General features: G+C 44.2%; 1 protein-coding gene across 5 annotated transcripts in view; it reads left to right on the top strand.

The window, feature by feature from the left end:
- PELO (pelota mRNA surveillance and ribosome rescue factor) overlaps nucleotides 1-11,408 on the top strand; it is a 41,658-nt gene extending 30,250 nt beyond the window's left edge. For 4 of the 5 annotated variants that reach the window (XM_085880977.1, XM_085880978.1, XM_085880980.1 and 1 more), the window contains 5 exons: nucleotides 1,977-2,050; nucleotides 2,224-2,295; nucleotides 3,498-3,572; nucleotides 3,704-3,735; nucleotides 6,263-11,408. In XM_085880977.1, the coding sequence (XP_085737103.1) occupies nucleotides 1,977-2,050; nucleotides 2,224-2,295; nucleotides 3,498-3,572; nucleotides 3,704-3,735; nucleotides 6,263-6,357 (348 nt within the window). In that variant the 3' untranslated portion in view covers nucleotides 6,358-11,408. The other variant, XM_085880979.1, reaches the window with a different exon arrangement.
- The last annotated feature ends 459 nt before the right edge of the window (nucleotides 11,409-11,867 follow it).

Below are 11,867 nucleotides of genomic sequence, written 5' to 3'. Positions count from 1 at the left end.
TTTTAAAAAATTATTATAAAGAGGATTTTTTTTTATACTATGAAAAGGGATTCATACTGGTATCATACATATTTATTGTGAATTTGTGGCTCTGAAAAGGGCCGTTTGGGTTTGATGAAGCTTTTCAGCTAAACACAAGGAAATTCTTGTCAATGCTTTCTTTGTCGAACACTGCACGTAACTCCTTGTCCGAATCAGGGTAGAGCAACTCCTCATCGCTGTCACCATCATTTGCAGCCTCCTCCTCCTCCCAAATGATATCGTCGTCTGTGCTATCCATGTTGTTGGAGATTCAGCATTTCAGAAATGCTCGCTTGATGATCCATCCATCCATCTATTGGGACCAGACTCTGTACAGAGTGTCGGTGCTGCCGAAGCAGTCTCCTGGGCTATTGGGCACAATCCTGGATTGGTTGCCACTCTGACGCAGGATCCTCAAATGGCTCAATCATCCCAGCAAGCTGGCACTCAATTTTCCGACCTCGGAAGGATGACAGGCTGAGTCAATCCCATTTCGTATTAATTCAATGGTTGAACAGGATTTGAACTCAGGATAAGCAAGCTGGCACTCAATTTTCCGACCTCGGAAGGATGACAGGCTGAGTCAATCCCATTTCGTATTAATTCAATGGTTGAACAGGATTTGAACTCAGGATCCTAGGATCCCAAGCCTGCCACCCTAACCATTAAGCCAACACCAGGCATTCGCTTGAAGATGTCTGATGGTATCTCCTCCCACACCTTGACGATCCAGCTGCAGATGAGGACAGGTATGGGAGCATGTGCCAGAGCAGCGTGTCGGTCATTGACTTTTCTCATCCTCCCGCTCTTGGTGTTGGTCTTCTCCCTACTGATTATCCAGTTGGACCAGCAGCGATGTAACCCGTCCTTGAATGGCTTGTTGATGTGTACATTGAGGGGCTGCAGGAGCGATGTCATCCTGCTGGGATGATGACGAGATCGGTTTTGGTCCAACGAAGCAGCGCTTTGGTGTCGTCGGTCCTGTGACAACTGAACGCGTCCAGGACTATTATGCTCCGTCATCGGGAGAGACCGCCATCCGGCCCCCTACTACAGACTGTGTGCTCCCAGTCCTGGACCAGTCCCTCGTCTATCCACCCCTTCTGCTGTGTGCGAACAATGCTGCTGGCTGGAAACTTGTCTTTGGGCAGTGTCTTTCTCTTGAACACGACATACGGGGGAAGCTTGCCACCGTCTGCGGTGCAGGCGAGCATGACGGTGAATCGGTCCTTCTCGTGACGAGTAATGTTGATCGTCACATTGCGCTCCCCCTTCACTGTGATGATGGTCCTCGCGAAACACAAAGCGGCTCTTCTTTAGGGTTACGTGACCACCACCAGCCTGTCGTCGGATGCACGTAAGTTTGCGTGCAAGCTTATTTGAGGTGGGTGCCCCGTTATTGGACTCCAGCTCTTGTAAATAATTCTTCTTTTGATGTGAGACCAGGCATTCTTCTTCTTTTGTGTTTAATGGTATTTTCAGAGCTGCAAGGTTCTATGTAAGCTGCCACGTACCGAAACTCCGGGTGTCGCTTCATTTAATTTACACACACGGTTAATAAAACGCTGTACAAACTCTTAACCTGAACCGATTTTCAAAATTTAAACGTCAGAATTGAGCTTAACAGCAGTTCCGACTGCGAGAAAAAAAAACGTTGATTTGGAATATAATTGAAATTCAGCATTCATCGTTTTTAAGACTGATTATTTTTTCTATACCCGTGTAGTAACCACACCCCTAACTTTTACCTTTTTTGCCGATTAAAAAAGTACGGTTTGTCCACTGGAAAATACAGTAGTCAATCTGAAATTCATTATTATTATTTTTAATGCTTGTATTACCTTTTCTTTCTCTATCATTCCCACCCCCTACACTTGTCTATACCTCCTGATTGATCAACCAATTTTGACATCCTCTCGTCTTATTTTCCCTCTCCAATATCACAATTTATTCAGGCTGCGGGTGAAATCAAGGCGCTCGAGGATTTCCTCAAATGTCTGCAGCATGAACCAGACAAAGCATTTTACGGGTCTCTCTTACTCACCATCGTTAATGCACTGAGACCCTGCATCCCCACCCCTCCACCTCCACCTCCCCCTCTCCATGCCATGTGCAGAACAGCATTACAAAACTTTTAGCACGTCATTGATATGCCGTCTATGCTTTGATCTCACCTTTTGAACCGAATGTCCCATTTGTCAGTGTAAAACATGTGGAGAGAGCTATAGAGACCGAAGCGGTGGACGTGCTTCTTGTCAGTGACACGTTGTTCAGGTGAGTAAAGGTAGAAATGGCAACGGTTTGCATTCAGTAATGGTTCAAATTTCAATATCTGCTTACATGTTGTTCATCCCTCTGCCTCTCCCCCCCCCCCAGACTGTTTCAAACACAATCTATATTTCCTACGAGCTGCTATTTCATCTAAATCTCGATATTCCCTAACGCTGAGCGAGCGCGAGTGGCAAATTTGATTGGTCGAGATGGTGTAAAATGGCATAATATTTTGTCCAAGAACTGCTAAACTGAAGGCTTTTGGAAGTGACAAGAAGGCGATTTTCTACTTGCAGTGTCGAAGTATAGAACTTGATTTAAATAAAAATAAAGCTTTTAAAGGCTGTAGAAAAAAAAATTGGGGGAAGTTTACCACCATTGATGCACCGTCTTTTACACCACCTTATTTAACACATTACGTTAGTTATCCGTGCCTGTTTGTGTCCTTGATGATGTCCTTAAATACAGTAGGTTTCCTCCTTTGGAATCATTTTTGATTTTGTTTGACTGCCATACAGACAGACAGTAAAAAAATTACCTTGCTCCTCTGTGCGCACGCGCAGTCGGAAGGACATTCCGTACAATTTGCCAAACTTGGAGCAAAAGTACTGCAAAACTGCAGGTTCGTGTTCTGGTGTTCAAAATAAAATTCAATTTAAATGAAGTAGTTGCTCGATCATAGACTGACATCTGTCGTTAGATGGACAGAGACAGACAGACAGACAGACGGAGAGACAGACATAGTGAACCAATTGCTTAACCCCGCTTTGCGCTTCACACCCAAGTTAATAAAACCCATTCCATTGCTTCTTCTATTTCACTCCATGTTGGGCTCTGCGCAGAGCTTTCATTCACTCACGAGCATAAAATTAAGCACAATAGAATGGAAATTAACATGTTTACCTGCCAAACATGATGCTCATGTTATTTGACAGCATTTCAGATTAAGCCGTTATGGTAGACTGCGATAGATAAACTTTGAAAGGTCTGATTTCCACTTTTCGTTCTATTTCCCTCTTCTGGGGACTGATAACAGCTCCTGACAACATATCCATTTTAATTGGCAAGAGTGAACTGAATCGAATGATTTTTCATTTGCCTACTTTCCGGTTACAGATCGGGAAATAAATTGTGTTGCCCATTTGGCCGACCAAATTGCACATTTGAGAATACCTTTGTTCATCTTGTGACCCTGACCATGGTAGGAACCAAGAAGTGGCTGTCCGCAATCGTTACGTTCGCATTGTGGATTCTGTCAAAGAAGGTGGTGGTACAGTCAGGTAAAGCCACATTTTAATAAAACTTACCATATTGTTTGAGTGGTACTCCAACCCAGGAGCAACTCATCTCAAAACTTTCCCCAGGTGCCTCCCCTTATGATTGCCCTCCCCTGCCCTTCCCTTTGCTGTAGGATATTCTCCAGTCTGCACGTTTCTGGCGAACGTGAGTTTCCTCTGTATCTTGATTGTTTGTTGTATTGCCATTACTATAGTAACACAAGTTGATTACACTGAACAACAAAAATTTTTTACTGGAGATGTGTAAAGTGATTTAGACTAATTTGGGTACGCTGATTTCAAAAATCATAACCGTTTTGCTGTATCACGTCAGGATTATCAGTAACAGAAATATTCCCATTGCCTAGAAGTCAGGATTTCAATGAAATTTACAAAAATTCATTTATTCATTTATTTCATCATGAATGCTTCAAAATTATAGAAATTACAGAAAAACTCCACTAGAATGTAATTAAAAATGCTTTAGGCATTTGGCTTTGCGTTTGTGCTGCTCTGTGTCAGTTTCACGATGCAGGAACCAGCAGAAATCGCCCATCATGTTCGGGTTGTGCCGCCCTTGGTAACGCGTCTCCATGAGTGAAATCTCTTGGTGGAATCGCTCGCCGTGCTCGTCCGAGACTGCTCCCAAGTTGTCAGGGAAGAAGTTCAGGTGCTGGTGTAGGAAATGGATTTTCAGGGACATCCTGGAGCCAAGTTTCCTGAAGGACTCCAGCAGCTGCTGCACTATTTCGTCATAGTTGTCCGCGCGCTCGTTCCCCAAGAAGTTGTCCGTCACAGCTTTGAAGCTCCTCCACGCTGCCAGCTCTTTGGGATTTAGAGTTGTCGGAAAAGTTTCGTCCTTCATAATCTGTCGGATTTGCGGTCCAACAAAGACACCAGCCTTGATCTTGGACTCCGACAAGGTGTTGCCAAACTTTTCCTTGAGGTATAAAAACCCACGCCCATTCAGATCCATTGCCCGTACAAAACTTTTCATCAAGCCGAGCTTTATGTGGAGTGGTGGAAGGAAAACCTTGGCTAGGTCGACAAGGGCGACATGCTTCACGTTGTGTCGACCAGGTACATGCTCTTTTCGCTCTTCCCAATCTTTCTTCGTCCAGTGATTCTTGTCGTCTCTGCTATCCCAGAGACAAAGGAAGCACATGTATTTACGTGTAGCCTGACTGCAGCCCTAACAACAGCGCCACCACTTTCAGAGTCTCCGCAGATGTGCCAGTTGAAGTCATTGTACTTGATGGAATCAAGCAGCTGCCGCATAGTCTCATAGGTCTCTGTCATGCCGAACGCGTGAGCCAGTGGGACTGATGGTTTCTCGTTGCCATTGTGGAGCAAAACAGCCTTCAAGCTGTTCTTCCCCGAGTCGATGAAGAGGCGCCAGTCTGCAGGATCGTGATCACACCCAAGTTCTTTCAACAGACCGTTGATGTCACTGCAGAATGTCATCGTGTCTTCCATCTCAAAGAACTCAGCCATGTCTCTGTGACGTGCTCTGAACAAGGATATCTTGGTGTTAGGTTCAAGTAGATTCCACTGCTGCAGCCTTGATCCAAGCAGCTCTGCCTTCGCCTTTGACAGCGAGAGATCTCTTACAAGATCATTTAAGTCTCCCTGGTTCAGAAGGTGTGATTCTTGAGTGTCGGGTTCAAAAGGTTCATAATCACCATCCTCTTCACCACTGCTTACAGCTATGTTCTGATCAGATGGAGGTGTTGGAACGGGGTTCTCGTCATCATGAGGCACAGGTTTACGAGCAGAGACGCAGTCAGCGTACTTGATGTGACCTTTATTCTTCTTGTTGAAGCCGGCGATGCTTGTGCAGCAGAAATAACAATCATCATGATGATTCTGCGGCTCACGCCATATCATGGGCACCGCAAATGGCATGCTCGCGCGCTTGCCCACCAACCACTGAGTCAAGGTTGTGTGACAGCTTGTGCAGCAGATGTGTGGTGCCCAGCTCTGTTCTTGGTCCCCCACCTTACACCCGAAGTAGTGAAAGTAGGCGGCCTTCATTTTCACTGCTGTAGATATACTTCGCTGTTGATGTTTTTTGGTATACCGACCACAGACATAACAGAAGTTGTCAGGATGATTGGTACAGGAACGCCTACTCATCTTTATCTGAAAGAAAGAAATACAACACAAGTTAACAACAATTGTACGAAATAGACATGTTAAAGACATATGTAAATTTCATTGAAATCCTGACTTCTCGGCAATGGGAATATTTCTGTTCCTGAAAATCCTGACGTGATACAGCAAAACGGTTATGATTTTTGAAATCAGCGTACCCAAATTAGTCTTAATCACTTTACACATCTCCAGTAAAAAAAAATTTTTGAAATTTGTTGTTCAGTGTTATCAAAGTAAAGAATTTGATTTTTTGGGGTCATTAAAGTAAATAGGGGCAGTGAAGAATGTGGAAATTTTTATGCCAATACTGTTTGTGTGTAAAAATGTTTCCTTTTGATTGTGGGGTCCGTGTCGATTTGTATCTTGTTTGTAGAGAATGTAAAACGGGCACGAGTTACTGCTGCAGAATAGAACCCTCAAACACTCTTTTGGTTCGTTCAATATGAACAAAGGCTAGTCTGGCTTTGCTGAATGTGAATGATTAGTGAAGTAACTTCTTCCTCTCCCATTTGGCTCGATGCTTCTCTTTCTCTCCCCAGAGTTGAATCAATTGGGTGGGATTGCAGCGATCTTGCGCTTCCCTGTTCCAGATGCCGATACCAGCTCCAGTTCAAACTCTGATGAGGATAACTAATGAGGCTGAAATTGTGTAGCATATTGTAAGAATAAATATAAAATAATTTTTGATGAACCGACAATGTAATAATAATAATATATTGTACACCGTAATAAGTCTGACAGGATGGTTTACCTCTGAGCTGTCGAGTGGGAGTTTGATTCTTGGTACATACAACAATAAACTGTCAGATTTGTGTTTCACAGGTAGGGCATTACCTCATTGAGTGTGTCGACCGTTGGACGAATGTTAAGCTGGGTGTCCTGTCTGCCAGCATGAGTCGGTGGACTTTAAAGATCCCATGGTGTCTTTTGACAAAGAATATAAGTTATTCCTGGCACTCTGAACGATTTCCAAATTCTTGCCATGACTTTCTCACAAACCTGTACTTGACACTTGTGCTGAGTAGGCCAAAAGCACTTCAAATGTCTTGTTGAAGAAGCCTTCCTCCTGCAGTGGTGGACTGAAATAGGCTAGATGAAGAAGATATGATAATAAATTTGACTTTTTGGTTGAATGGATTGTTACATTTGGTTTGAAACCATGATGAGTACAACTTCTGGGCAGGCTACAGCCCGAAGTACCCCCATGGGGCTCCTCACCCCCTCTCATTAAAACTCAAGGTGGGGAACCCAATTGAAGCAAGGGAGGAAATCTTTCCATTCATGACGACCAATCGTCTGATGCCCCATGTGGAGATCGGTTTCTGAGGTTTGGGACATGGAATGTAGGGACAATGACGGAGATCAGGAGAAGTGGTTGAAACATTGGTCGGAAGAAGAGTGGACATGTTGTGTGCAGGAGACACGATGGAAGGGAAGTGGTGCGAGAATGGTGAAGGGAAGGCAGAGACAGAAGTATAAGTTTATGTGGCAAGTTGCCCGGAAGGCGTGCATGGTGTTGGTGTCATGTTTTCTGAGGAGTTTGTAGACAGTGTAGCAAGTAACTAGAGTGAGTGAAAGGTTGATGATGGTGAGAATCGTGATCGGAAAGCTCTTACTGAACGTCATCACGGGATATTGCCCCACAGTTCGGTCGAAGCGATGAAGACAAGACCATGTTATGGTGTGCGATAGAGAAGTTGATGGAGAATGTGAAAGATGAGTAAGTTGTGGTTGGAGGAGACTTGAATGGACATGTGGGAAGGAGTACAGACGGTTTTGAGAGAGTCTATGGGGGTTATGGATATGGTGTGAGAAATGGAGAAGGTGAAAGGATCTTGGAGTTTGCTGATGGAGCTGATTTGTAATACTCAATTCCAGAAAGCAGATAATAAGCTTATTACATACACGTCATGTGGGTTGACGACAACCATTGACTACCTGATGGTGCGTAGGCGAGAGAGAGGAAACTTCTGGGACACAAAGGTGATCCCGGGGGAGGAGACTTTCACAGCACCACCTGGTTGCCTGCGATATAAGGGTGAAAGGTGCGAGGAGAATTCAGCGGATGAAGTACCAACCGAGGATGACGGTGTGGAGGTTGAAAGAGGTGACAGTGAAGGAGGCATGAAGAGAGAGGCTGAGTATGGTAGAGGATGATGTGGTTGGATGTCAATGAAAGATAGTCTATTGGGAGCCATTGGTGAGGTATGTGGATGAACAAAAGGACCACCGAGGCACTCGGAAACATGGTGGTGGGGTGAAGAAGTTGGAAAGACGATTGAAGAGAAGAGGAAGAAGTTCAAGGAATGGCAAAAGGCGAAGGGTACGGTGGTAGAAGAGGCAGCGCATGAAAGTTATAAGGTAGCCAAGAAGACTACAAAGAAAGAGGTAGCAAAGGCGCAGGAGGCCTATAGGAAAATGTTCGGAGAATGCTTGGATTCAGAACAGGGTCAGAGAGCGGTATTCAGGATTGCAAAGCAGATAGCGAGAGAGGTTTGATGTGACGGGGGTGAGTTGTTTGAAGGATGAAGTGGGACAAATCGTTGTGGACGAAGATGGAATTAAAGGAAGATGCAAGAGATATATGGAAAGGTTGTTGAATGTAGAAAATGAATGGGATAGCAACATCGAGAGCAATCCAGTTTTTGGACCAGCAGAGAAGATAACTGAGAAGAAAGTTGAGGAAGCTATAAGAGCAATGAAGAGTAGAAAAGCAGGAGGGCCGGCGGGAGTTGTGGGAGATATGTTGAAGGCAACGGGAAGTTGGGGTGTGAAGAGAATGACAGAGATCTGTCATCTGGTGGTGAAAGAAGGCCACATTCCAGTGGATTGGGAACTGAGTACCCTCGTCCCTTTGTACAGGGGAAAGGTGACCCTCTGGACCAGCGTTTCTCAACCTTTTTACCCTTGTGGAACCCTTGAAATAGTTTTCATGTCTCAGGGAACCCCTGCATAAAGATTATTAGATACCATTATTAATATCTAGCTCTTTTATATTTTTATCGTAGTTCACGTGGTAAATATAATATATTTTTTTCGGATACCTGGTTTAAGGAAAAAATGACCCCCTTCTTGTCAAATTTATTGGCAATGAAAAAAAAAAAACATACTGCTCGTTTATGAGACCTCACACCGAGGTTTTAATTCACAAAAAAAAAATCTGTCAACACACACACAAAAAATATACATAAACAACTAATATCACATACCTATAACACATATAAACATAACGAAAGTATATAACTATTACAATAACATTGTTTATTGACAATTTTGAAACAATTTTGATAGATGGACACCGTGCATGCGTCCTGTTCTTGAGTCAGTCACTCAATGATACACGAATCCACCGCGTACAGGACGTCCACTAACCAGTGAGGGCGGTTTCACACTGGCGCCATATAGACATCGTTAAATACATTCCCTATGGTTGTTATAATTGTAAATAATATAAGAGGTTGAAGCCTCTATTATAATAACCAAGGAGTTTCCAACAATATGCCGTACGTGTATAGTAAAATTACGAATATTAAATCAAACAAAAACTACTCAAAAATACATTAGCCTATTTATTACTGTTTCTCGCGGAACCCAGAGCGACCTCTTGCGGAATCCTAGGGTTCCGGGGAACCCCGGTTGAGAAACACTGCTCTGGACTGTGACTCCTATAGAGCAATAAAGTTATTGGAGCATGGAATGAAGGTATTGGAAAGGGTGTTGGAGAAGAGGATATGGAAGAAGGTAAAGATTGACGAAATGCAGTTTGGATTTATGCCAGGAAGAAGAACGACAGATGCGACTTTTTTTATTGTAAGGCAGTTGCAGGAGAAGTACATGGAGAAGAGGAAGAAGTTGTTTTTTTGGGTTTGTTGATCTGGAGAAAGCATTTGATAGGGTTCCACGCGAAGTTACGACATGGGCATTGAGGAAGTTAGGAGTGGAGGAATGGTTGATCAGTGTAGTGATGGCAATGTATGTGAGAGCGTGCACAGCTGTGGTGGTCGTATGGCAGTTTAGCTGCCGGGGTAGCTATCATTTCTTGAAGCGCGACTGTGTAGCTGATGCAGTGCCCCTATACCAGTACACACTAGAACTGGAACTCATTTTGCCGACCTCAGAAGGATGACAGGCTGAGTCAACCCCCTGGTGTATTAATTCAGCGGCCGACGGGGCTTGAACTCAGGACCCGAGGATCCCAAGCCGCCACCCTAACCACTGAGCTAACACCAGGCTCGCACAGCTGTAAGGACGAAGGACGGGAACAGTGGTGACTTTGAGGTGAGGGTGGGAGTGCACCAGGGCTCGGTACTAAGTCCACTTCTATTTGTAGTTATGATGGAGGTGCTGGCTCAGAAGGTAAAAGAGGGTTTACCGTGGGAACTGCTGTATTCAGATGATCTGGTGTTGATTGCAGAGAGTATAGATGGTCTGAAGGAGAAGATGAACAAGTGGAAAGAATGTATGGAGGAAAAAGGTTTGAAGGTGAATATCGGAAAGACGAAGGTGATGGCAAGTGGTAAAGCATGTGGTGAGGTGGATAGGACTGGGAAGTTGCCGTGTGCTGTGTGCAGGAAGGGTGTCATCGTGAACCCATTCTGTGTACAATGTGTGCTGAATGGGTTCATCGAAAATGTAGTGGTGTGAGAGGGTCATTAACCAGTGTGGCAGCTACATTCAAGTGTCAGGTGTGTATAGAGGGAGCTGCAGATGAAGGAACTGTTGAGTTGGATCTTGGAGATGGCGTGAAGTTGGAATGTGAAAACATTTTGCTATCTTGGAGACATGCTGAATGGAGAAGGTGGATCAGACTCTGTGACGGTTGCGAGAGTGAGATGTGCATGGAAGAAGTTTCGGGAACTGAGTGGCGTGCTGACGAAGAGGGGAGTGCCGTTGAAGCTGAAGGGACAGGTGTATGCTACATGTGTGAGGAGTACAATGCTTTATGGGAGTGAGACATGGGTACTGAACATAGAGCAGCAACAAAGGCTGGAAAGGGTCGAAATGCGAATGGTTCGGTGGATGTGTGGAGTATCATTGAGAGAGAGGAAGACAAATGATGACTTGCGGAAGTTGATGGGAATAGAGCCTGTGATGGATGTTGTGAAGAGAAACAGGTTGAAATGGTTGGGTCATGTGTTGAGGAAGGATGAAAGTGACTGGGTGAGAGGAGTGTTGGAAATGAGTGGAGTAGGAAGTAGAGGATGGGGAAGACAGAGAAAAACTTGGCTAAAGGTGGTGGAAGAAGAAATGTGGGCAAAGGGGATAAAGAAGGGGAGATGCAGAAAATAGGGTAAAGTGGAGAAGATTCTCATGGGGCCCGCAAGGCTAACCCCGCTTTCACAGGGAAAATGTCCTTAAAATGCTTGTTGGTTCTTGGTGTTGGATTGTTATATTTGACCTGATCATTTTATTAGGCTCTTGTAATGCAGTATATGTTATACAATTGGTTCCCTAACGACTTTTACTGTATTGTTCAGGGTGAGAACACAACCATAAAATCTATTTATCGTTAAAATGATGTGCTAAGGGAGACTTCAACTACACACTTGTTGCTGTTATGACCACTGTTGGATTCTTCTTTTACATTCCTCTCTCGAAAGGTGAACATTTTTTTTCTCTCTCACCACTCAACCAATGAATTAACAACTCTAACTGCACAAAGCACAATAAACATTCAGCCTCAAACCTGTTGATGCAGCTCACTTTTATTTTATGAGCCTGGAAATGGCATTGCGATCAACCTACTCTGCCTATCCCAAGACTAACGCTGCTCAGGCCTCACTTTCACTCTGTCCTGTCAGAGCTGCCCTCCCTCTCACTCCCATCCACTCCCTCACTCACTCTGAGAAGAGATCATGGCTCTCAGGTTTTCACCAAGCCCAGGCCACCTTGGTAAGGAGTACTGGGCCGGTCAATGACGGACAAATACTTTGAAGCCGTATATCTTTTTTTTTATGCGTCTGCTGACAAAGTTGCCGGAAGCATGTTTTTGGGTTGTCCGTTTGTTGATGTTTTCAGGTTGTCGTCCGTTTCATTATGTTTTCGGGTTGTCCGTCCGTGCTAATTTTCTCTACAACCGCTTATACGATTGACACAATTTTCACCATAGGTGCAACAACTTATGTAGAATGTTTTAATGATAAT

This window comes from Eptatretus burgeri, chromosome 5 (genome assembly GCF_056783735.1).
Source record: "Eptatretus burgeri isolate ZD-2024b chromosome 5, Ebu_testis_v1, whole genome shotgun sequence".
NCBI classification, from domain to species: Eukaryota; Metazoa; Chordata; class Myxini; order Myxiniformes; family Myxinidae; genus Eptatretus; species Eptatretus burgeri.
The sequence above is the reverse complement of the archived record's forward strand: the minus strand, read 5'-3'. Positions and strand labels throughout refer to the sequence as shown.